Source organism: Neomonachus schauinslandi, chromosome 2 (genome assembly GCF_002201575.2).
Source record: "Neomonachus schauinslandi chromosome 2, ASM220157v2, whole genome shotgun sequence".
Classification (NCBI taxonomy): Eukaryota; Metazoa; Chordata; class Mammalia; order Carnivora; family Phocidae; genus Neomonachus; species Neomonachus schauinslandi.
The window spans coordinates 104842146-104869922 of NC_058404.1; the positions used below are offsets into that span (position 1 = coordinate 104842146).

At 37.4% G+C, this 27777-nt stretch overlaps 1 protein-coding gene across 2 annotated transcripts in view; it reads left to right on the plus strand.

Moving 5' to 3' along the window:
* Positions 1 to 27777, plus strand: part of PDE5A (phosphodiesterase 5A) — a 142524-nt gene that overhangs the window by 59823 nt on the left and 54924 nt on the right. For both annotated transcript variants that reach the window (XM_021684518.1, XM_021684519.1), the window contains exons 6-11: positions 532 to 669; positions 2716 to 2783; positions 11646 to 11754; positions 12761 to 12848; positions 23596 to 23771; positions 27506 to 27565. In XM_021684518.1, coding sequence (XP_021540193.1) covers positions 532 to 669; positions 2716 to 2783; positions 11646 to 11754; positions 12761 to 12848; positions 23596 to 23771; positions 27506 to 27565 — 639 coding nt within the window. The remainder of the gene's footprint in view (positions 1 to 531; positions 670 to 2715; positions 2784 to 11645; positions 11755 to 12760; positions 12849 to 23595; positions 23772 to 27505; positions 27566 to 27777) is intronic.

Sequence of the window (27777 nt, forward strand, 5' to 3'; positions counted from 1 at the left end):
CTCACAATAGTCCTGTGATTTGGTATTACTTTTACTGTTATCCCCATTTTTTTTTAAGATTTTATTTATTTATTTGAGAGAGAAAGTGAGAGAGAGAAAGAGCACAAGAGGGGGGAGCGGGAGAGGGAGAAGCAGACTCCCTGCTGAGCAGGTAGCCCGATGCGGGACTCGATCCTGGGACTCCAGGATCATGACCTGAGCCGAAGGCAGTCGCTTAACCAACTGAGCCACCCAGGCGCCCTGTTATCCCCATTTTTAAGGAACTGGCCCTCCGTCCAAAGCTCACAGGAAGGGAAGGCAGGATTAAAAACTGATAACTCTGGTTTTAGAGTCTGATTGTAACCGTTGTACTAACAGTCAATACGGAAGCTCTCTTGGTAAACAGAGACTTACATATTTAATACTTGAATGCAAACTTGGCTGTAACTTGTTAGATTATAAATAAATAACTTATAAACTATATAAATCATTGTATTGCTTTAATAATTGCAGGTAATTATTAAGTAATAAGCTCTAAATTTTCCTGTCTAGGTGCTGCTTGACCTTGCTAGCTTAATTTTTGAAGAACAACAATCATTAGAAGTAATTCTAAAGAAAATAGCTGCCACTATTATCTCTTTCATGCAGGTGCAGAAATGCACCATTTTCATAGTGGATGAAGATTGCTCCGTGAGTACAGAGTATGATTTTTTTATTTTTAGAAAGACAGAAATTATATTCCTTAAAGCGCTGCTTTTAAACCTCATGTTAGCCTCAGATCTCTCTGAACCCCAACTGTATATGGTTGTGTATGCAAAGCCAATCAGAGTGTGAGCTGTTCTGGTTGAAAGCGGGTAGAGGTGAGGTTGGAGGATGCCTTCAAAGCACCATTCACCTTTGTGTCCCTCCACTGAGTGGTTACCTTGGGAATGTCTGTGTGCTGTTTTTGTCAATGTCTACACTTCCTTGATGGAGAAATACATTGTCATTACAGTATGCAGACCTTTTGTGGTCAGGAATAGTGGTGCCCTGGTTGCTCTGAGCAAGTAGACCCCCATTCTGAATGGGTTGGGAAAAAACTTTCTTTTTATCAGAAATTGTTTAGAAACCAAGAGGCATGGCCCAATAGAGGCAGTATTATTAAAGGTGCCTATTAGTCCTAAGTCCTTTACCAACATTGGAAAACCACTAACTGTTCTAATTGGTAGATTTCAATCCATTGCTGTGTAACATAAAGGAACAGATGTGTGTGGAAAGATGGAGTGTTCTCATTGAGTGCTGGTTACTTCTAGACAGGCCAGTTGAGGTTGCGGTTAGAATCAGAGCTCCTGGCCTAAGGCAGTTTTCCTTTATGCAGTTTTTTCCCTTTTTAACCTATGAACCACTGTTCCTGGGATATTTCTTTTTGATGTCATTGTTTATTTTCTTTTTCCTTTAGACCCTGAGAAAAGGCTCTTCACTGGTGGGTTAGGAAAGAGAGTGGGGATCACCCATCACTGTGTGGTCAATTGTAATCCATATATGATATCTGAATTGATGGGTTTTTGGAAAGTAGAATAATAAAAGATACATAATACTTATATTAAAATTTTAAAAATTGGTTTAGATAGTAAGACTGTACTATATGACTCATTATCTCAATTATTTTGTGTGTATGTGCGTGCATGCGTGTCTAATTCTCATTAACTGGCTATCAAATGAGAATTTACTGTGCTATAAGGTAATCAGTATTCTCATAGATATTATTTCATATTTTCAATCAGTTATAAAGTCTTCAATATGGACATGATTACAAGTAGCTATCCTTTTAAAGTTCAGGTCAGAATTCATTAATGCAGTAAGTCAATTTACAATTTCTGCTCTGTGACCTGTTCTTTAGCATTTAATTTTTGAAAGTTATATGTACGGCACTCCTTTTTTAGACAACTTAAATATCACTTTAATTAACATTCAGCTTATGCTTTTACCAGTTACCATCTATCATGTCAGCAACTGACTTGGATCACTGGTGCTTTGAAGTATAGCTCAGTTATATGCCGTTTATATATTTTGCTCACTTTTTAACTTAATTTTAGGAATCAAGTGACTTGATGTTCATTTATATTATAACTTTTTGATTAAAATTATTTCAGCAACATGAGCAAAAATCCAAATGTAAGCAAGAAAAATACAGTACTCAGTTCTTCCCTCCCCAAATTAAACTAATTCATTGTTTTATTTCTGTGTTTCCCTCCAATTCTTTATTCAGTTGTAAATACAGCATGGGTATGAATATGTATTCTGTTTTTTAATGTAATTTCAAAGTACTTCTCTATGTTGCTAAAATCTTCACAATTATTAAGTTTCATAAAATATTACTGAATTGCATGTCTTTTAAAAAGATCTAACAACAGCAACCAATGTATGCATAAAAGCTAAAACATGAGGATTTTGAATAAATACGGAGAAAATTTGAAGCTAAGATATTCATTAGCACCGGCTAGAAAAACAAAAACCAAGTAATACGCAAATGAGCATTTTTGCAGGTGAGTCTCAGAAACAGTAAGAACATGGGAAGCAGACTTGAGGCTGTCAGGCAGTGAGTACTTGTGTCAGTTCAGTCTGAGAATAAGTTCAAAAAATATCACAAGTATTGCTGTCTTCCGTCAATTCCACCAACTCGCGTGTGTGTATCTAGATAGATTTCATTACATTGTCAAACTTACTTCTCAGTCTGTGTTGTTGCTCTGTTTTCAGGATTCTTTTTCTAGTGTGTTTCACATGGAGTGTGAGGAATTAGAAAAATCGTCAGATACTTTAACAAGGTAAAATAATTCATTCTCTGTCTTTATCGCAAGTAAGCTGACCCTTGAACAGCATGACTGGAACCGTGTGGGTCTACTGAGAGATGGGTTTTTTTTTTTAATAAATATAGTACACTACTATAGATGTATTTTCTCTTCCTTAAATGATTTTCTTAGTAACATTTTCTTTTCTCTAGCCTACTTTATTGTAAGAATACAATATATAATTCATATAACATACAAAATATATGTCAATCAACTGTATATGTTACCAGTAAGTCTTCTGGTCAACAGTAGGCTATTGGTTAAGTTTTGGGGGAGACAAAAGTTATATGCAGATTTTTGACTATGTAGGGTGTTGACACCCCATAACCCGCACATTGTTTAAGCCAGTATATGTAATGCTGGCTAAACTGTTTTTTGTATGACCTGTTTAAGACGTAGAAGCTACAGGCTGCTTCCCTCCGACCGTCAATAATTTTATTTGTGAAAAATACTGTACTATTTGATGACAGAGTTCCAGGACTTTTTCCCCCTACAGTTGACCTAGAAGAGAAGTGCTAATATAGTGAATGGTGTCCAAATTAGTATAGGCCTGGGTATGGTATTTTTGTGAACTGGCTCATTTAAGATCCATAAGTCTGTATTGCAATTATATGTTTCACTGCATATTGGACCCTCACTGGAAATTTGATAGGTTTCTGAACAAACTTCTCTTTGAGTCTGCTGTGGTTTGGAATCAGCCACAGGGATTTAATTAATAATAGAAGGAAGCCTATGAACCCAGTCACACCAATACATATACCTGATGGCTAGAATCAAACCAGATCTCTATTGCAGTTCATTTCTTTGTCATGTTTTTTGTAATTTAAAAATTTGTATTAATTTTTTGTTGTTAATTATCACGTGGATAATACAAAGTATTGATATGATTGAGGTTAGGGATATCATTTCCCCAAATTTATTTGTGCTTTTTGAAGAACTTTAGAAAGGATTTAGAGTAAACTACCAAATGTTCTTTTTCATATTCCCTTTTTCACCCTTAATAAAAATAAATAATTTTCATTGTTCATTTGTTTCAAATTATTTCACTTCCTACAATCATTTGTCTCAAATTATTTTATCCCTAATTATTGATGTTTATCTAAAAGCTTCATATGATCATGGAAATAGAACATTGTCTTAACTTTCCTATTTGATATTAAAGTTTCATATTTTTTTCACTACAGTTGACCTATTGAAACATTATTTCATTTAGTGGATAGTGTTGCAATTAGCACAGTCCTCAGTAACCAAGCTCTTTGGTAGTGGTGCTTTAAAAATAACCTCTGACAAATCTAAACTGTAGAACATTCTATAAGATAACTGGCCTGGTCTTTTAAAAAAGTCAGTGTCCTTGAACAAAATGGAGGGAAGGACTATCTTGGACATAATAGCCAAACGCAATGCATAAATCTTGGTTGGATTCTCATTAAAACAACTATCAATGAACAGTTTTTGAGAACAACTGGAAATGTGAGTATGGACTGGATAGTAGATGGTTGATGGGGAGTTACTGTTACTTTTCTTTGGAAATAAAAAGATACTGTGGTTAGTAGGAAACTTTTTATTTTTAGGAGATTCATCCTGATGTATTTAAGGATGAAATATTAGGATGTCTGCACCTTACTTTAAAATGGTTCAGCCAAAGATAAATAAGTAAATATATTTAAATTTCATATATTTAAACAAATAAGTATATTCACACAAACATATGTAGATAAAACAAATTGGTAAAACCATTAAAAATTGTTGAATCTAGAGTGGGATATTACTTTCAACTTTTTTGTATATTTCAAAATGTTAATAAAAAATTGGAAAAAATTGTTGTAATGAAAAATTGGAAACAAAATGAAAATCATTTCTGTAGATCATGTAAAGCAGAATTGCAAAGCACAATTGCCTGAGTTTACAGCTATCTTCAAGAACAGAATACTTCAGTGGACAGCTGGTTTTGTTCAAACCCTCTTAAGACTGACCCCCGGGATCAGTGTGAGGCCTGCAGACCTGTCTTCCATCCTCTTCCTCTTCCCCTCATCCTCTCTCACGTGTTCTATCCTCTTATGTCTTCCCTCAGCAAGATGGAGATACCGTTGACCATAGTGACTTAAAGTTTAGTTGGTTAAGTGATTCTATGTAAATCAAGACTCATTACTTCTAGACTATTATTTTAACAGTCTGATACAATGAAATACGTTTTCTCTGATTAAAAGAATTTGAGGAATTAGCAAAGGGGCAGATGTAACTTGGGGGCAGCTGGGGAATTCATTTGACCCCTGGTACACCTGACTTAGGCCTTTTTTGCTGACTTGGGCCTGGGGTGCATAGGTAAAAGTAGATAAACCATGTTATCTCTAGAAATTTTTCTGGTACCTGGAGTTTTTCGTTCACAAAGTTAAATTGAGTAGCCGACCCCTGCTTCCCTCTTGGCATTGCTGGTCATGACAAGTATCTGTCCCATTTCCATGTGTGTTCTTTCCTAAGCCCCTCTGTGTGCCATTGTGTTTTCTGGCATATTGGACATTTAGTTTTAGTTAGTATCGAGTCCTTTTTGAATATATGATAATAAGCCCATGTCTTGGTGATTATGTGTATATCCCTTTTAAATGCTGGTATCTCCTGCCTAAATCAGTAATGAAGTTTCTTTTTTTTTAAAAAGATTTTATTTATTTATTTGAGACAGAGAGAATGAGAGAGACAGAGAGCACATGAGAGGGGGGAGGGTCAGAGGGAGAAGCAGGCTCCCTGCCGAGCAGGGAGCCCGATGCGGGACTCAATCCAGGGACTCCAGGATCATGACCTGAGCCGAAGGCAGTCGCTTAACCAACTGAGCCACCCAGGCGCCCAGTAATGAAGTTTCTTATTCCTAGGAAGAACATCAATATAATTTTGATTTTATGATGCCATAACATTTTTGTTGCTTTTTATAATGTTTTAGAAAGCTTCTAGATAAGACACATGTAAATATTTGATTCTTTTACTTTTCAGATTGCATAATGAATTGCTACATATATAAATATAGACATATATTTAATGTGTTTACATATGTCCATAGGTATGATACTGTATATTAAAAGTATAAAATGATGGAATGATATATGATATAAATGATATGAAAATAACATATAATATAAATGATATAAAATGACCATATATGGAATTTAAGAAATAAATGAACAACCAAAATAAAAAAGAGACAAACCAGAAAACAGAATCTTAAATACGGAGAATAAATTGGTGTTTGCCAGAGGGGAGGTGGGTAAGGGGATGGATGAAATAGATAAAGGGGATTAGGAGTGCACTTATCTTGATGAGCACTGAGAAGTGTATGGAATTGTTGAATCATTATATTGTACACCTGTAACTAATGTAACACCATATATTATACTTGAATTAAAAAAGTAAGATCAAGAAAAAGTTTAAAATGTTGAGTTATCTACATTTACCTTTGAATATTTGTACAGCAGCATAAGTCTATATAATTACATTTTATGTATTCGCATTTTGATTTTATTACAAATTCAGCCTGATCCTCTAATTTCTAATGGTAGCCGAACAAGGCTATTTGGTGTGATAGTGACCTCTACTGGTAAATACGCATTAAAAAAAAGTATAGTCTGATTTATTTCTGACGAATACTATGTTCCCTTTCTGTAGACAAAATGAAAGGTATTTTTCCATTTATTTTTTTAATCATTCCAAGATAGTCTTGTATAAAGATATTTTTATAAAGGCTAAATAGTTCAGGGTGATTACCTTAAAAGAGAGTAATGTAATGGATCATTGTAACTGCTTCATCAACTAATTTTACAGTATTTAAAAGTATTCACTAATGCCTTATAGCAACTAAACATTTTATTTATTTAAAAAAATTTTTCTAAGATTTTATTATTTATTTGAGAGAGAGAGAGAGAGAGAACAAGCAGGGGGAGTGGCAGGCAGAGGGAGAAGCAGACTACTTGCTGAGCAAGGAGCCCGATGCTGGGCTCAATCCCAGGACCCTGGGATCATGACCTGAGCTGAAGGCAGATGCTTAACTGACTGAGCCACCCAGGCACCCTTCAGCTAAACATTTTAAACTTAGCCTTTATACTAATGACACAATAAAAGGTCTTTAAGTGATGTAAATATTTTTTATTATTTTTATAAACATTAGATATTAAGCCTAATTTTGCCAAACCTCTGAATTAAAAATGATGTGTAGTGACTTCAGCATTTTGACAAAGGACTAAACTGATATTGCCACTTTACCAGCAAACTCTTTATTACATTGCTGAAATTGGTTATTGATAGAATTCAAGACTCTTCGATGCTCATCCTTAAACACTTTGCCAATCCAAACACTCTCCCATGAGATGAAATGCTAGGCAATTTTATGATGTCAGCAGTAAGCAAATCATTCTTTTAGACCAGTCATTTCAGTTGAAAAGCATTGCTCACTTGGCATTTGTCCAACCAACCCACTAATTATCCTTTATAAATTAAAATAACACATTGAAGACAGATTTGCAATGTTAAGTGTAAAACGAAAAAATAAATATTCAGGGTGAACATTATACATAATCATCAGAATCACATCGTCAGTGAGATAAAGCACAGGAAGACATTTGGGACTTGCGTTGCCTATAAATTTCAGAAGGAAAGCTAGCTCATTTCCAGATGGTGGGAGGTTTTGGAGTTTCTGTGCTTCAGTTCATAAGAGCCACCCAATTAGAAGGAAAAAATGATAGTTTAGTGCTGTAATTCCATGTCAGTTAACTTGATGTTAATTTATAAATGAACATTTTTATCATAAAATGACAAATGCATAGAATTAGTTGTTTAAGCTCACTTTCTTGGAATATATATACTAGTGACACTGTAAAAAGTAGTAAAAAGGTTTTTACTACTTTAAAAAAGAACTGTGCATACTGAGTAGGAAAAGAGTGTAGAGTCTAAAGTCAGACTGATTGAAATTTAAGTTCCGCCACTTACTAGCTGTGGGGCGTTTTGTAAATGAATTAACCTCTCAAAGCCTCAATTTCTTCGTCTGTAAAATGGGGATACTGATAGCAGGATTGTAGTAAGGTCTAAATGAGATGATGCACACAAAATGCTTCAGAAAATTTCTGGCACATAGTAAGTACTAAGTCAGTGTTGCCTGTTATTTCCATGTCTCCGATGTGTTTTTTGTCTTTGGTTTACATAGCCTGCAATGATTCCCATTTAGTTCTAAAGCACAAAAATTTCTCCGTGAGCCCCAGCTCCATGTCCCTGTCTTCCCAAGGGTATACTCATGTACATTCCACTGATAGCAGTGCAAAATGCTTTAGGTGTCGGAATTAGCCCAAGTCCTCCAAGAAGCAAATGCCAAGAATGGATTATATGTGCAAGAAATTTATTAGGGGAAATACCCTGTGAGGATAAAAGGGGACAGAGCTAAGAGAGCCGTGGACCACCCCCCCACAAGTCTGACCTAGAGTGAAAAAAGAGGAAAAAGAAGGGAAGTGGAGGGATGGGCAAAAGGGGTGAAGGGAAGTGGGAGACACAGGCTTGCAGTTAAGGAATGAGTAAGTCATGGGGAAGAAAGGTCCAGCATAGGAAATACAGTCAGTGGTACCGTAACAGCGATGTATGGTGACAGATGGTAGCTACACTTGTGGTGAGCACAGCGGAACACAGAGTTGCTGAATCCTATGTTGTACACCTGAAACTAAGGTTAACATTGTGTGTCAACTGTACTTCAGTGAAGAGTGAGAGAGTGTGTGGAGGTGGGTGAAGAAGGAAGGAGTGTTTTGGACAGCCGGGCAGTTGTGAGGGTGGCAAGACTTCTGGGTAGTCCTCTAGCCGGTCTCCTGTCAGAAGAATCCCAAATCTCCCAGAACTGGGCCTGCCTTCGTATCCCTCTGGGCTCAGTCTTCATCTAGAAGCAGCCGCGGGAGGCGTGGCCTCGGTGCGTAAGGGGGCGGGGGGTCCCGGGATCTAGAACACCGCAGCTAGAGACACCCGCCAGTAATGCTCCCTGCAGTTGGAGCTCTGAGAGGCACGGTCTAAGGCCACCATGATACTACTGCTATTTAAAGAATGAGATCCATATTCTTTGCATTGCTCCTTCAGAATAATCCACTATCTGCCCTAGCCTCACATCTTCAGCCTGAAACCATCATTTTATTCCTACCAATCTATTTCATGTTTCCCAAATACCCCATAGATAGAACTCTTACATTTCAGAGACGGTTTTATGCTGAGGGGTTTTTTTTTTTCCTGCTGGAACACCCTCCCTTTCATCCCTGATGTGTTTCTCCCCATCCTTAAATCTTACACAGCCTTTTACACATTTCTCTAATGCTACCTCTTCCCTAACCCACTCCATGTAGGTGTTATCTGTCGATCTTGCCCACATGTGTGGTGCTTGCATTTTACCAATTGCATTAACAAGGATTAGGCTTGACTGCAAATCATAACACCCCCCTCCCCAAAATAGCTTAAACCAGAATGCAGTATAATTACTCTCTCCTGTAAAAGCCCACAGGTTGGCAGCTCAGGTGCTGCAGCTGTTCTCCACAAAGGCCTCAGAGCCCCGGGCACCTTGGGGCTTTCTACTCCGCTTCTCTAGGGTGTGGCCCTTGCCTTCAGTGTCAGGGATGCAGCTCCTCTAATCATATCCATATTTTAAAGGGGAGTGGGGGGCAGGGGGTGGCAAGTAAAAGAAAAGGCAGAGAGCATGCACCAGCTTTCTCGTACATGAGGTTTCTAGAAGCAGCCATATTTCTTCTTATAGCTGTTGACTAGAACTTACATGATGACACCAAACCACTAAGGTGGCTGGGCAGCATAGGGTTTGTTCTGGGTGGCCGTGTGTCCAGATCAAGACGAACAGAGGAGAGTTATGGAGGGGACAGCTGGAAGCCTCTGCACTGGACTCGACCCAAACAGGACATGCAACTGGACGGGTTCTCCTCTCCGTGCTGTGTCCTGGCCTCTGCTAGATTGTAAACTCCTTGTGACCGCTACTGACCTGCATGAGCTCGTCTCCCATGGGGCACTAGGGGTGCCTCTCGTGGGCAGGTGCTCAGTCTGTGTTTACTGAGTGCGGGAACTGAGAATTCACCAGCTTGTTTCTTAGAGAGTAAGAAACAAAATGGTATCGCGTACCTTAATAAATCTTAATACTTATCTTTCATTAAGGTCACCATTAGGGAAACTGAAAATTTTCAGGAAATTAAAAAGAAAAAAGAATTTGATTTCTATTGATTTATAAGTAATTTAAATTACTTCTTCTCTATGTTAATGCCTGTAGGTCTGATCTTAGGATCTCTGGCAAGTCGCTTAACTATTTTGGGTTTCATCTGGCTCCCACTGTGAACATAAGGATGGTGATAAGAATAATAAAAGTCATTAGTAGTGTTATTTTAAAAAAGATTTGGACAAGGGTATCTTCTCCAGTGTACTTCTTCCTCCCCATAACCTCCATTCCATTTTTCTTACCTTTATTAAAGCTTCTTACTTTCTTTTCCTGAGACTTCAGCTATTTATGAATAATTTTTTTTTAAATTATTTTATTAACCAAAATCGTGCACTTATCTCATACCCTTTTCTTGGGATTCCACCCAGATAGTATGCATGAAAGAGGAGCCAGGTCTCAGGTTTGATTTGTTGGAAAACCCGCGTGCCTTCACAGATGATCAGTATCGTCTCAGTAAATGTCCGTTCTGGAATTTACTCTGTGACTATTGTCATTTGCTCTTTATTCTTTTTCATTTATATACAGTACTGGAGACAGGTCAAATTTCACCCATTTTGACCAAGTTATACCTAAACTAAAGTGTACAGCAAAGAAAGGAAAGGCTAAAATATCTTGGCCAGGAATGAGGCCACAGACTTCAAGAGTCTCGGTGAAATCACTAAATAAGTAGTGCTCAAGAGTGCCATCCCAAGAGGCAGTTTGGTCAGGTTGGGCAGGCTGTGGGGGGAGGATGGAAGATAGGGAAAATATTGGAACTTCGAGAGACATGTATTTTATTTTCAACTATCTCTCACTATTAGACTCTCCTATTTCTTCAGTTAGTGATATTATAATTAAGATAGGCATATCCTTATAATTTGAGTAAATTTCCACAACCTGACACTCTTTGCCCAATTCATCCCTATCGCTGGGAACATATAAAGTTTCCTGATGTAAAAACATGTTCTCTCTTGTTTTCCCAGCTGCAGCCCTGGCATTGTGCTTATGTACCCTCTGACATCCGATTAATCTTTAATATTCAGCCTATTAAGTAAGAAATGGGAAAAAACGGGAAAATATTGTTAAGCTCAAGAAAGTTTTTTGAAGAAGATAAATTTTTCACTTAAAAAAGTATCATAAAGTATCTCAAAGCAGAAAAAAAGAAGAGAGAAAACCTTAATAAAATTCTCCCAGGCATGCTTGATTTTCCCCTTGGTTTGAAATGTGTAAACGATTATTGTGGTGGATAAAGCAAATAATCGAGGAAGTGAAACAGGCACTAGACCTTAGTCATTCTATAATCTGATGAAAAAAGAAGACATGAAAGAAAACTCATACGAATTTTACATGAACGGCACAAAAATCAACATGCCCATTAACAGTAGCGGTAGCGTTACTTAATGGCATTTTAAAATTTGTTTTAGACAGCTGAAAAATTGTGGGTCTTTGTCTTTTCAAAACATTTAAATTATAGTAACTACAAAGTTGCAAATCATCACATTTAAAGTGCATTTTCCAATGAAGATACACACTTTACCCTATAATTTAAGACTGGTGTGTATCTCTTATCATTTACTTAACTTTGTTTTGCCCATGTTTCTTCAGTGCACAGAAATAACGCATATCTGTTTTTTCCACAGGGAACGTGATGCAAACAGAATCAATTACATGTATGCTCAGTATGTCAAAAATACTATGGAACCACTTAATATCCCAGATGTCAGTAAGGACAAAAGATTTCCCTGGACAGTAAGTAAACCAGTTTTGAACTTGGAGCTCGAACACTGTTTTCCCATCAGATCTGTACTTCTAGGGACTCTTCAGCTGAAAGCCTAGCCCAAGAACTGGCTGTATTTCAGAGTGAACGGTGCTTTCCCTGATCTGATGAAGGAAAATACAATAGCTCATGACATCTGTTGAGGGGTGGTCAGCTGTACTCAAGTGTTTTTCCCTGTACTTTTCAGCTTTGTAATGTGTAATAATGAATGACCATAAACCAATTTATGAGGCAATTTAACTATTACCTACTTAATGTCAATGACATTCCTTACATAGTGTTGCTAGAGTTCTTGAGTTTATCCTTAAAAACTAAGTGCCGTATGGCTCGAACTGACTTAACTGGTAATCTACTACCGTGAGTAGCTCTATGGAGAAATGAGTATGTTTTCATTGACAGCAAAGCTACAAAGATCAGTTTCTCAGGCATTGGAAACTTTGAATTCTAGTGTTTTCTCTCATCTCTGGAAAAATGTTGCACTTTGAGCCGCTGCCTTGATTTTGTTATTTGGGTATCTAGAAGACCTCTTTAGAACTTTAGCGATATGGGCAATAGAAACAGTGGCAGTCCTAAAGAAAGACAAGTCTGTAGCATGGAGCATCTGAAGTAATATAGTGCTTTTTGGATTCTGCTGGTCTTGTGAAGTTACTGAGACATCTACTACACCAGTATAGTAAATAATTGCGTAAAGATTTCGCTTAATATTACCAAAAGCTGCTTGGAAAGTTTAGAATGAAAAAAAAGAAATATAGGATATTTCTTACTCTTAATAATGTAAAAACTAATTGCTGCATATTGCATTTACATGAACTTCATTATAATTTGTACATTTTCTGCACTCTGTTATCGCCTGCTAATAAAAGATGAATGAATATGTTAGTGGTTTCAGATGTCTGATCTAGTTTATATAGCACCTAGTGGGAAAATCAGTCTCTTCATAATTTGCACCTGCTTTGTTTTATTTTTGTTTTTGTTTAGAATGAAAACACAGGAAATGCAAACCAGCAATGCATTAGAAGTTTGCTCTGTACGCCTATAAAAAATGGAAAGAAGAATAAAGTGATAGGTAAAGCCTTTTACTAATCTGCACTTATTAAAGAAAAAAATGTATTCCCAGAAACTTCTTTCCTTCGAGTGTAATTCTGAGAAATAAAACGTGTGAAAAAAAGATAAAAATTGGAATAATAAAAGAATTTTGAAATAATTTTATATTGATAAATGTTAATAGACATTGTTAAATATCTTAACTATAATGTCTTTTAGTAATTATTATAATGCTTTTCAACTGGATTTTTGTTGAAGAATGATGTGTTGAAAGGTTGTAGACTGAGAGACATCAAGTTGATAATGTGTATTGTTTTAGAGAGTCTCATTTCTTGCTTCTGATTTTTTTTTTAATATGGGGTTTACATTTTAGATTGTATTCATTCGTTCAAAAATATTTATTGAGCACTCCAGTGTTCCGGTGATCTGTAATAAATTGGTGAGCAAAGTGGAAATCCTCACCCTCAGGGAGCTTACATTCTTTTATTAAGGTAATAGAAAAATGTCTACTTCAGGAATATTGGAAGAATGCATCCCCAGGAAAATATGGAATGATGTTACCTATTATTGACATATTTGTTTCTTGTCTATATTAAGAGTAGTACAGAAAGTATGAGGTTTTATATGACAATCATGCATGATTGACATGCGAAAGTAGTCTGAACTGTTAACGTTGTCCCGAGAACTTGGAAATAAAGGAAATATGAGGACCTTCTAAAGGCTAAACTTTTAAATAGAAACCCTAATGAAGGGGCGCCTGGGTGGCTCAGTCGTTAAGCGTCTGCCTTCTGCTCGGGTCATGATCCCAGGGTCCTGGGATCCAGCCCCGCATCGGGCTCCCTGCTCCGAGGGAAGCCTGCTTCCCCCTCTCCCACTCCCGCTGCTTGTGTTCCCTCTCTCGCGGTCTCTCTCTGTCAAAAAAATAAATAAAATCTTTAAAAAAAAAAAAAAGAAAGAAAGAAAGAAACCCTAATGAAGGGAGGCTTAGAAATATAAATTTACCTTAAAAAGTCTGAGTAGTTTCCAGGTTGCAAGACTATAAATTTACCTTAAAAAGTCTGAGTAGTTTCCAGGTTGCAAGACTTAACTATAATTTTATTGAAGGAAGCTATCAGTCAGAAAGGCAGCGGAGGGAGGTATTATTAAGGAAAATAGGAAAAAAAAGGCAAATATTGAAAGTACCTATTGAGGTTCTGTCCAGGGGTCAGGAAATCTTCCCCCCCCCCCCCCCGCCAAGTGGAGACAGATGCAGTAAGTTGTATCAGTGTGGGTAGAGTTTTCTGACCACGTGGTGAGGCCATCGCTTAGGGGGCAGTGGGTGTAGCAGGTTGTCACGGTCGATGACACCAGTCCCTTTGCTGGTGTGAGATGCATGCACCGGCGTATGCCCTTGAGCATCCCACCAGTCTGACTTCCCTTGTTCTGATTATTTTTTCTCAAGGTAGCTGAACTCATAGGAGACTGTATTATTCGTATACTCAAAAATACATTGATTGCTTTGACAGTTGTGTCTTCTTAGAAATCTGTGAGCTGGGCTTGAGGCAGTGGGCTGGAGTTGGTGCATGTGCTCCTGCTCCCCCGGACAGATCTGTTTCGTGCTATCCGTGAATATTCTGGTGTTAGCAGTCTCGTGAACTTAGTGACTGTGACTCTACCCCAAGAGAGATGGCTCTGTCAGCCATGGTCTTCTAGTTTCTAAGCCTACAGGGCGAGGAGTCAGATCCTGACCTGGTGAATTGCCTTGTAAAGTCTCTGGGACACCAGCCCGGCGACTCCCGGCTGGGCTGTTTGGTCCCCTGCACTCTTCACAGCTCTCAAAAAGAAAAGATGAATACACAGTGTGGGGTTTTCTTTTCAAGATTATCACCCCTCAGTTTGCTAACATAAGCAATAAGGAAACTGACAAGGGTGCCTTACCATATGATCCCAAGGAAACGTTATATTCTAAAATTTTATTTCCTAGGGACTGCAAGGTGAAAACTACACTAGAAATGTGCATTAGGGGCGCCTCGGTGGCTCAGTCGTTAAGCGTCTGCCTTCAGCTCAGGTCATGATCCCAGAGTGCTGGGATCGAGCCCTGCGTCGGGCTTCCTGCTGGGCCAGGAGCCTGCTTCTCCCTCACCCGCTCCCCTTGCTTGCGTTCCCTTTCTAGCTGTCTCTCTCTGTGTGTCAAGTAAATAAGTAAAATCTTTAAAAAAATACATGCATTAGAAATATATATTTTTAATGCTTTTTGATATAAGCATGAAGACTTACTACAAAGCTGCCTCTGACCTTTGAAAATGTGAAATGAAATTCCAGAAGGGATGCATTATTCCCTCATAGGTTTTCATAAGGAGGACTGAGGGGCCCCTTGCCACATCAGGTCACATCTTTGCTTTTCCTCAGCAGCATCTCTTTGGAATAATAATGGGGCATGGGGAGTCGCTGGAGGAAGTTATATATCAGGCTTTGTCATCACTTGACACAAATGCAAGCTGGTTCAGTGAAGTGCAAACAGCCCCAGGTGGGAAGCGGACTCAGGGTGTCCATTTGGTTCCCCTCTGCCTTTAACCATTAAAAACATTATGAGCACATGACTCACCTCTGCGGAGTTGAACTAAATAACCTTTCAGATCTGCTCAAAATTCATATGCTATGATCCTGTCATGTTTCCTTCAAGTGAGCAAAAAAATAAAAAAATACCTGCTGAAGTCACCAGACTTGGCCTGCCTTTCGTGTCACCCTACTTGATAACAGAGCCAAAAGTAAGCAAATGTTACTTTCAGAGAGGAAAAATGCCCTATTAATAGAAAGAAAGGAAAAAATGGGCGTTTCAGTGGGGGTTCAAGTTGATTCCCAGTACAAGAAGAAACATCTCCAGTGCTCCCTGCTCTTTAAAAGTGTGACAAAACAGAAAATTTGAGTTCTCGCCTGTGTTTTGTGCCCACAGATGCAGCATGGAAAATGTCATGGCTGTAGATAATTTTCCTTACATAGCACAGGCCAGATTCCTCTGTTATGTAATTCTAATAGAGAATCCCCATAGAGTTACATGCAGAAAGGCAGACAGGCCCATGTGTTTTTTTTGTAATCTTCCTTCCCCCTCCTATTTTTCCATTACTGACATTTAGATGAAATTATAGACATTAGACTAGTATGGGGCCTGTTGTATTCCCCGAGGTATTGTTTCATATCAAATGTTTTCTTAGTGCTCTGGCTAATACAGAGTGTTTCCAGAGTTTTGCTTCCAGTGCTATTAAGGAAATATTTTTCTCATTCAACATTCATTTGTTTTAAGCAATTACTTCCCCTATTTATTAGGCTAAATATGCCTTTTTCCCAAATCATATTTACCAGAAATTCTTATTCCAATTTTCCATGCCAATTTCACGACAGATTTTGAAGAAATTAGTCCCATTCCCATCCAAAAAAAAAAAAATGTTGAGAACATCTCCACTTCAAATGACTTACATTTTCATCTCTTTGTTAACAAAAAAGTATAACAAAAATTATAGTGTTATATCACACATTGCTTGACAGTGAAGTATGAGAAATATGTACAGTGGACTCTTGAACAATGTGGAGGCTAGGAGCACTGACACCCCCCCAGGCAGTCTAAAATCCATTTATGATTTTTAAATCCCCCAAAACCTAACTACTAGTAGCCTACTGTTGACTAGAAATCTTCCCAGTAACAGAAACAATTGATTGACACATATTTTCTAAAAATGTTATATGTATTTTATATTGTTTTCTTACAACAAGTAAGCTAGAAAAAAGAAAATGTTACTAAGAAAATCATAAGAAGAAAATAGATTTACAGTACTGTATTTATCCAAAAAATCCACATTTACAGTACTGTACTATATTTATTTTAAAAAAATCCACAAACAAGTGAACCCTCGCACTTCTAATCCATGTTGTTCACGGCTCAACTGTATTTCTCAGAATGTATGTTCTAAACTGATTACTATCCTAATTCTTTGCTCATCTATGTGTTGCAATTTGATTCTAAGGCATAGATAAATATTCTAAAATTATATTTTTAAATTTGACGCTACTTCACTCTATTTTTCATATTAAATGTTGCCATTTGGCAATATCACTAACTGCTCATTTGTTTATAAAAATATTTGCTAGGATGTTCCTAATGCAAGTATAATTAAACTGTGTCATCCATGAAACACATTGCTTATAATACTTAAAGTATCCGGTTTTTTTTCCCCAGAGAATTGTAAATTATGCTTAGTTATAATAAGCTCCAGGCAATAAGACCGTAGGGGAATAATAACTGGAAGAACATGAGAAAAAAAAAATAAAACTAAGGAAGTAAGATTAAAATTATAAAAGTGAAAATATATAAAATAAAAACAAATATAAACCATAAGAGACTCTTAACTCTAGGAAGCAAACTGAGGGTTGCTGTGGGGGGGTTGGAGTAACTGGGTGATGGACGTTAAGGAGGGCACGTGATGTAATGAGCACTGCGTATTATATAAGACTGATGAATCACTGACCTCTACCTCTGAAACCAATAATACACTATATGTTAATTAATTGAGTTTAAATTTTAAAAAATTTTAAAAAAAAAGACTTGATTGAAAAAGTAGTAAGGAAAACTTCACAGTAGTGTTGGAAAACAGAAACTTACCTTTACTAGACTAGAAACAATAAGGGAATTTCTGGAAGATATGAAGTATATGCCATTTGTAAGAACACATTTTACATAAAATGGGCAAAATTTGAATAGCAATGACAATATTAATATCAGAGAAAGTCGAATTTAAGGTAAAAACATAATGTAAAGGGACGCTTTGCATTGATTAAAGTTAAAATCCACCTAGAGGGTATAATTGTCGTAAATGCTTCTAATAAACTAACATCATTGATATATAAAAGCCAAAGCTATTAAAAATACAGGGAGAAATGGACAAACTGGCAGTCATAGTGGGAGCCTTTGGTACACATCTCATAGAGGGTTAAAGTACAGGATAAAATAAGGAAACATAAGAATCAATTAATATAAAAAATGAAGTGGATTTAATTAGCAACTATAGATTTATGTTTATATTTCATAATTTACAAATACAAACTCCTGTCAGATATCCATCAGAAACTTACAAGTATTGGTGATATACACACATGCAACACAAACTAGTCATTTCTGAATTAAGAAATAATAAAATTATTTTAATTAACCACTCAACTGAAGAAATTAGAAAAACAGCACCTCTCTTTCTCACTTTCTATGCTGTCCCCCAATAAATGAATAAATCGAAAGCAGAGAAAAGCAATTGAGATGATAAATTTATGAAGTGGGAAAAAAAGAGATAATGAGGGAATACGATAATAATAAACCGGCAACACAGAAAATGAGGATAATAAGAGAAATACACAAGTGGGAATGAGAAAGGAAATGTAATTATAGAGACAGAAGAAATTTTAAAAGATGTTAGGTAATACAGTATACCAAAAAGGTAATACATTTTGATGAAATGGAGAAATTCCATAAAAATTGGTAATAACCAATACTAACTCAAGTTTTAAATATTCCATAGAAATAAAATAAATAAATAAATAAATAAATAAATATTTCATAGAAGTAATTGAGAAAGTTATTTTTAAAGTCATTCAAACAAAAAGCAAATATTAAAAAAAAAAAAAACTGCCCAAAGGAAATTCTAACCAAAGCAACCAGAGCGGAGGAGATGAAACAATGTGAGATACAGAAGAAGAAAAGGCAAAATTAAAAAATTTCCAGATGATAAGATGGTGAGGTGGAAAGCCCAGTGGAATCAGCTGAAAATACTTCTCTATAGAGAGTTCTTTTTTTTTTTTAAGATTTTATTTATTTATTTGACAGAGAGACTGAGAGAGGGAACACAAGCAGGGGGAGTGGGAGAAGGAAAAGCAGGCTTCCCACCGAGCAGAGAGCTCGATGCAGGGCTCGATCCCAGGACCCTGGGATCATGACCTGAGCCGAAGGCAGATGCTTAACAACTGAGACACCCAGGTGCCCCCTCTACAGAGAGTTGTAAAAGTTCCTGTTACCAGATTATTAAAGAGAAATAGCTTTAATTTATGCCAAGACAAATTTGTTTGAAAACAGTAATAGAAAAAAACCCCATTTATAATAGCAAAGAATAAATGTAACCAGAAATATGTAGCATCTTTATGAGGAAAACGATAATATTCTACTGAGTAACTTAAAGGTGAAGGGACATAACATTTCCCGATGATAAGAACCTATTCTGTAAGAGGTCAACTTTCCCCAGATTAGATTTATATCAATTTTAATACATATCCTCACAAGAGTTTTTTTTCAGAGGGAAGGGGGAGTTCCTGACCAACATTTATAAAACTCATCTGGAAGAATAACATATGAAAAGAATCAGAGTTGATGGATAGAGATTTGCCTGTCAGAAATTAAAATAATGCTGGAAAAGTATCATATATGGAGGCACCTGAGTGACTCAGTTGGTTGAGTGTCTGCCTTCAGCTCAGGTCATGATCTCGGGGTCCTGGGATCGAGCCCCATATCGGGCTCCCTGCTCACTGGGGAGCCTGCTTCTCCCTCTCCTGCTGCTCCCCCTGCTTGTGCGCTCTCTCTCTCTGTCAAATAAATAAAATCTTTAAATAAAAAAGATCATATGTGTGCCAGAAAAGATGGAAAGATTGATGGAATACAATAGAAAGTCTAAATGCAGACCCAAGTCTGGTACATAGATATATAATAGCTTATTGTTCCTAAGGTGCCATGATTGAAAGACTTCATTTTCTGTACTTCCAAGAAAGAAAAAAAATTATTTCAATTAAACTATGTCAAGCAGTTGATTAGGATGCACACTGATTTCAAAAATAATGAAATGTGAGAAAAGTACCTAGTAGTTGAAAAAAGTATGACTTTAGTATTTAAGGTGGCAATTCAAATCATTGGAGAAGGGATAACTATTCAAGTATTTTAAGAATCTAGTAGCAATTTGGGGAAAAAAACTAAGTTGAATTAAAAAGTTAAATGTGATACAATGAATCTATAAAAGTACCAGGGGAAAATAGAGGTTCATATATCATCTTAAAGTGGGGAAGCTTCAAAAAAAATGGGGAAGCTTCTCTTAAAAACAAGACACTATACAGCAGAAAACCTCAGATGAAGATAATTGACAAATGACAAGTGCAAAAAAAAATATTCGCAAGATTGGTGATAAGGACAGGTCTTACATCTTAGCAAGACAGGATGCTGGTTTTGGAGTCCACCCTGTATGGTAGAGTACATGAGACCACAAGCAGGATCTAAGAGCTGACCCCCTGCTCTGCCAAAAAGCCAGGACAAAAACTGTGGTTGGTAACAACATCTGATCTGTGGAATTACAGAAAAGGAAACATAATTGTGTGATTTTAGAAACCATTAGTCCCTTCCCCGTAATTGCTGGAGATGTCTTTGGTGCCGGCTTAGCTCTCAGAGCTGCCGTGATGACCACATGAAGCAACATCAGTACAAGTACTTCATGTGCTCTAATAATACGAAGTGACACTGAGATTTTACTTACTAACTGCGCTAGCTCTTGGTTTTCGCCTAATGTTTTTGAGTATTTTCTTTCATGATTGTGTATATTAATTGATTTTTGCTGAGTGGTTTCGTTTTATTTTGGGTTCTGCATTAAGTACTTGGTTTTTATAGAGCAGTGATTCTGATTTTATATGGATTGCTGGTAGATGTGGCATCTCAAGTGACAAGTTTTAAATTTCATTATTGTACTCTTTAGCCACTCTTCCAGTCATTAATGAAGTTCTGAAAACCCTATCTGTAAATGTGTCTGGGCTTTATATTTTCTCCCATAAAGGGACCCTGTTTGTTTGTTATAAACCTTCTTCTTCATAGCTTTTTTTTTTTTAACTTGGGTATTTTTGTTTGATAGAATTAAATTTTCTGAAGGGTATAAAGAAATCAGCAGGATGATCATGAATGCTATTTAGATATAACTGTCCATTCTGCTTTGAAAGGAGAATTAAATGATACGCCTAAATGGATAATTTGTCTTCACCCCTTTTCTTGCGCTGAGCTTAGCTCTGTCTATACATCTGTATCTAGATTGGTGGATTGTAATGCAAACACACTTTAGCTGTTCTGCTCTGAGGTGTGATTGTGACAGCCAACTCCTGATATTGGTACATTTAACATTCATTTCAATACCTTTGAATTCCAGAGGTATTTACTAATACTTGTTAATGCACATTCAGTGACGTGCAGGAGAGTTACTTAGCTAGGTCAGAAGCCCAGGAGCCTGCTGACAGCCACGGCTCAACCCCTTCCTGTTGTCTTTTCCTTTACAGACATACAATAATTCTTATGAAGTGTTAAAAAAAAAAAATCTTGTTTATGAAAAGGGGCCATCAAGTAGGAGACAACTTTAGTCAGAATTGAAAGGCAATTAACGTTGTGATGTGAGGATAAGGCATGAAACACGTGACTCTCAAGAAAATGTGATTTGGGAGATAGCCAGATCCTAGATAAACAGTTCCACATGTATAATTTGGGGATTCACAAAGGTTGGAGGACAGAACCCTCGTGCTGTACCATATACATGGGACGTGTACTTTTAAGATCATGCCGATTGCTGGTTGAGTTACGGTTTTTCTTGCAGTGTCCAAATTCATTATGTTTCATTTAAAGTATTTCTTGATAATGGAATAAGTGTCAGAGAAGTAATCCCTACGGTAGTAATACAGATAGATAAGGATGTCTTTCCTGTCTATCGTAGAAAAATTCCCACAAACAAACAAGAAAGAGCAAAAATGAGAGTGCAGTTAATTTGTAGGGTTAAAAATGAATTGCACATCGATGGTGATGAAGGGACTTAAAATGCAAGCATGTATCACTGTGGACTCTACGAAATCCTTTTGTGCTCTGGGAAAAATAAGAGATAACAGACTATAGTCTTCATGGGAAAGTAGTTTGGGTCAGAGCCGCAGTCGTGCATTCTTTCATTAACTCAGTAAACATTTTTCGAGTTCCTGCTATAGGTCAGGCATTTTGCTAGCTGAGGAAGTGGGACTGAAAAAATAAAATCTCTAGGCCCAAGATACGTACAGCCTAGAAAGAGAGCCAGGAATAAATCCTCCATGATATACCGAGTGGTCATTTTTTTTTCTCTCTCCAAATTTTTATGTAAATTCTAGTTAGTTCATATATAGTGTTAACACTGGTTTCAGGAGTTGAATTTAGTGCAATGAGCCGGTGGGAGAAAGACACATACCGAGTGATCATCTTAAGGGCAAAGGAAAGAGAAGTGCCTGCCTCACCTGGGAACTGGGCCGCCTCCAGGAGCTTTGGTGAAGGAGATTGAGGTGTCCACTGAATCACAGCAAAGAGCATGTGGGGAGCAGTGGAGGCCGGTGGAAAAGCACGGGCCAAGGTGTGAGCAAGCGAAATGCAGTCAGGGGACTGCCCGCAATGACCGGAAGGAGGTACAAGGGCACAGAGCAGCAGTGTGTGGGAAACAGTGGCCTTGGGGACTGGCCCGAGCTGGGGTTTGAATTGTATTTTATTTATTTTTAATTTTTTTGAAGATTTTATTTATTTATTTGACAGAGAGAGAGACAGCTAGAGCGGGAACACAAGCAGGGGGAGTGGGAGAGGGAGAAGCAGGCTTCCCGCGGAGCAGGGAGCCCGATGTGGGGCTCGATCCCAGGACCCCGGGATCATGACCTGAGCCGAAGGCAGACATTAACTGATTGAGCCACCCAGGCGCCCCTGGGGTTTGAATTTTAGATCTAAGCATACCAGCTAGGTGGCCTTGAGCAAATGACTTAACCTTTCTAAGACTCAGTTTTTTCATCTGTAAAATGGGGATGGTCACACCTGCCTCACGGCGTAGATCGTAAGGCCTAGCGATCACGTTGTGTCCTGAAGGTTTTAGCGCAATACCCGCCCCACAGTGGGCACACGGTGGAACTCTGTGATTATATATTTAGAAACAGAAGAAATAAGGATTTAACAACACTTGTTAAACCCAGAGGTAGGAGGTGCCCAAACCCTTCAAAGAGCAGCCTACTAGGGTCTGAATCCCATAGAACTAGTTGTAAAGATTTACCATAATGTTGATGTGATTTTCCATTTATATTGACTATATCTTTGACCTTCTAAGAGAAGTCAGGATTTAGGAGGTTATGATTTTCTTCAAAGATTAGTCCTGCTTTTATTTCTAAACAAATAGTCATTTTTATTTGCATTTATTTGTAGTATCCAAAGTTGTCTGCAAATAGGATTTGCAAATAGGATTCTCTGCATCTCTGGATGCAGAATTTGAAATTTGAGACTGTTTATGTGAATTGCCTGTTTTCTGCATTCTATTTTATATGTAATTGTGTTTTTTAACTTTTAGTTTCTCAGTCAAGAAAGGCAGTCTGTGTGACCCAAAATTCTGATGTGCATCAAAATTGTTCTCTTGGCAAGTGTACAAAAATCCAATTAGTCTCCAAAGGACAAATTGTCTTTGGGGACTCAACTGATCTAAAATTTGTGACCGAGTCTGGAAGAAAATAGTACTCTAGGATTTTTTTGAACACAGACAACATGTGTGAAACAAGTTCTCATGTAAAGTAATTCAGTTTACTTTTCTAGTTTATATTTGTGAGGATCTGTTTGCTTCTTTGAAGATTCCAAGCATTCCTAAGAGGAAAGTGTAAGACAATCTTTGGCAGGGGTTGGGGGCGGGATGTGAGTTAAAGGCAATAAAAACTATAATAATTAATAATAATATTTACTCAAATTTCTTGGATTGTTATAGGGGTTTGCCAACTTGTTAATAAGATGGAGGAGAATACTGGCAAGGTTAAGCCTTTCAACCAAAATGATGAACAGTTTCTGGAGGCTTTTGTCATCTTTTGTGGCTTGGGGATCCAGAACACACAGATGTATGAAGCGGTGGAGAGAGCCATGGCCAAGCAAATGGTCACACTGGAGGTGGGCTGGCGCATGTGGGACCCTGTCCGTCTCTGTGGCCACACACTCAGCTTCTGCCCTTTCCCCCAGAACGACTCATGGGGTCACTGTCTCCTCAGAGAATCAGACTGAATCCTTAGTTCCTCATTTAAACAGCTAAGGAAACTGGGACCCAGAATATTGTAGAAACTTATCAAAGGTCGTATGACCAAACCAGAACTCGGACTGGTTGTCCCTCACTCCTTCGACCTTAACCTTCACTCCTTCGACCTTAACCTTCACTCCTTCGACCTTAAGAATCCAGTCACACAGACGTCTGCTGTCACTGCAGCCTGTCCCTTTCCCATTGCCTGAGCCTCCCCATCTCCTTGTGCACAGTTGTAGTCACACATCTTAAAAGACAAAAACAGAAACCCTAAGCACTCAGAGAATCAGAAGTGAGGCATAGGAAACCCTTTCAGATGACAGATTTGCAGATCCCACTTCTGAAAATCCTGATTCCTAAGTCTTGGGTAGAGGCTGGGAATCTGCATTATTCCAGAGCTCCCCCAAGTGATTCTGAATGTGCAGGCAGCCAGTGAGCCACTGGTTGGGGGCACTGACCTCAGGCAAGCTCCCTCCCAGGACTACCCTACCTGAGCGGGGCCAGCCCTTTCCAGATGATTTCCACGAACTGCCTGAAAATGTTCACTTTGTATAACACAGAAATTTCTTACATCAGAGACCAGTTAAGGGAAATAGACTTCAGAAGGGCAAATGTCTCTACTTACTCACACACTGGTGTGAAGTATATTTGAGTGTATGCCTACTCTTATTTAGTTGATTGAGATCACTGGGTATCAGTGTTTGGAATATGGTAACTTTTCCTCCAATCCTCTAAATAATACCTTACCTAAGTAGCTCAAAAGATATGCATTATAAGTAAAAATTTACCAGTAACCAAGATGGTATACTTTATTTTCTAAAATGAATATATAACACTAATAGTTTTGCCATAGTAACATATAAGAGATCGTGGATTATAAGCCAGTGGAAATCTTTTTCAAATACATGTACGTGTACATATATACACACAAATATACGGATGTGTGTATGTATGCACACGTATACCTCAAGTTACATTTATACAATACATATGCACATGTAGTTTCATGCATGTATATACATGTATACACATGTGTGTTCATGTGTGTATATGTATATAATTTTTAATCAAATTTTTTATAGTTTCCATGGTTTTGTACTGAAGTGAATCTAAGCCAGTTATCAATTAGAAATTATCTTTTGTAAAACTTTTTACTATGGAAAATTGCAAGCATATACAGAAGTAGAGAGAATAGCTTAGTGAGCGCCCATGTACTCATTAGCCGTCTTTAATAATTATTGACCCATGGCTGATCTCATTCCTTCATACACTTGCTCACTTCTCTGCACTCTTCTTCTGCTTTAATCCATTGATATTTTTGAAGCAAATTCCAGATATTATGTAATTTAGCTCAAAATCTTCAAATATTTTCCTGATTGAGATTTATTTTTCCACTGTAGTTTTACTTTAGTTAAATATGGGAGTAATTAGGCTTTTACTTAGTATAAGCAATTATTTCAATTCACTATGAGAAGTCCTATCTATGCTTACAAGTTTAACCTTGAAAAAGATTTTCCTGTCCTTATGAGGCACTGGATAAAAGCCAGGGACACAAACTCCTCAGGTTTTCTTAGGACGGTGAATTATTTTGACCTGGAAGCCATGATCATTATAATGACAATAAAACAACAACAATAATAATAGCTAACCTTTATCAAATGTGCTTACTCTGTGTTCTAATGCTCACAGGTACAGACATACCTTATTTTGTGGTGCTTTGCTTTATCGCCCCATCACGGATACTTCATTTTTCACACACTGGCAGTCTGTGGCGACCCTATGTTGAGCAAGTCTGTCAGCATCATTTTGCCAACAGCATTTGCTCACTTCATGTCTCTGTGTTGCATTTTGATAATTCTCACAATATTTCAGGCTTTTTCATTATTATTATATTTGTTGGGGTGTTGTGTGATAGTGATTAGGACCTGTTGAAAGCTCAGGTGATGGGTTCCATTTTTTTTTAAGCAATGAAGTATTTTTTAAATAAGGTATTACATTGCTTTTTTAGACATAGTGCTATTGCACACTTAGTATACTACAGTATAGTGTCAACATAACTTTTACGTGCACTGGGAAACCAAAAAATTCATTTGACTCACTCTGTTATGATAATGGCTTTATTGCAGTGGTCTGGAAACAAATTTGCAATATCTCTGAGGTGTGCCCGTATTAGCAAAATTATTCCTTACGACCCTGAGTAAAGTGCTATTTTTACCTTCAGTGAGACAACATCTATTTTTTTTTAAATTTAGAATGGCATGTTATTCCCATGTCCATTCATCTGTGTTGTATTGCATTTATTTATATTAGACTAGTGCATGGCCACAGTCTTCGCTTTCCTCAACAAACTAGCTCTGTGGTCCCAGCAGCAATGAATTAGCCACCGTGACCCATCAATTTCATGTAAACAGAAGACAGTAGCTCCAAGTTTCCTGGGGTTTCCTAGTGCTTAATGGTTCAAATACGAAGACAAATCCCATGTAGCACTGAATCACAAGATAGACATATATACCATTTTAGATTTTGAATTGATTAAAATTTTAAAGACTGGATCAAGGAAAACTAGTCCAGGCTGCTCAATTACTCGAGTCCCCATTTAAAATCTGAAAATGCCTCACCTCCTTATCAGTCATGCTAAAATATTTGGGGGTTTTAGTAAATCTATGTGTGTCTGTCAAAAATGAACTTTCAAAAAAAATTTTTTTAAAATATGGAAGACATTTTAAGTATGACCACTACCTCGGCTCAAAAGAATGCCTGAAATATTATCCCATTACTTTGAAGTTATTACTTCCGAAATTGGGAATTAAGGATTCTTACGTTAAGGTATAAGAAAATAGTAAGCCTGTCTTTTTAACTCTACTCAGGTAACAGAAAGCGTACTAGATTAGGAATTGAAAGCAGGGTCCCAGGCGTCCCTGTCCTCTCACTAAGTGTGAGCTTGCTGCCAAGTCATGAGAACACCTGTGCCTCGGTGTGCTCAGATGTTAACAGAGGGATTTATAGGCCAGCGCTACACTTCTCAGCTCTTGAATCCTAGGAGTGGGAAGGAATCCCTGAATCTGTATGACATTACATTCTAGCCATGCAATTTTTCTTTATGAAATTCTACACTGGTTATGGGCCTCAACTGAGGACCACTTATAGACTACTTTCTTTCCAAATATCAATGTTAAAATGTCAGTGTATGCAAAGATTTTTTTTCTTAATTCTATACACAGGTTAAAAATACCTGAAGTCACTATTATTTTTTTAAAAAGCAGTACAAAAAGAAAAAAAAGCAGTACAAAATAAGCTTTCTGCCAAGGTTGAGCCAGTAGCATGGCTGATAAATAATGTGCTCTCTGTATCAATGGTGTCAGAATAAAAGTGACAAGACTTTCTCTGAACATAGGGAGTATAACTTTTTGTCTTCTGAAACACGCAATTGAATGGAAATCTGGGATTTTTTCTCTCTGTTCAAGAAAGTAGGAAACAAGATTTGACATTCTGGGGCGTCTAGTTCTGTCTCCAGGAAGTTTTAGCAGAATCTCAAGCTTGACACTGTCAAAGTCTACATTCGGTAGTCCTCTCTTGGATAACCTGTTTTCCTTTGTTTCTTACCCTGTAGGTTCTGTCATATCACGCTTCAGCAGCAGAAGAAGAAACAAGAGAGCTCCAATCCTTAGCGGTAATGCTCCCCTTTCTTTGTAAAAGTGACTAAGTGCCGACATCTAATTAGTACATAAACATGGTTCTCTTAGGATAACTCCTTCTAATAACAATGGTCCCATTGAATTAAATGTGGTAAATATTTAGATGGACATTCATAAAAATATTTAATCAATTCTACTTTCTTGTAGGGCCACAAAGTCACTGATGATAACAAAGCAAAAGATAACT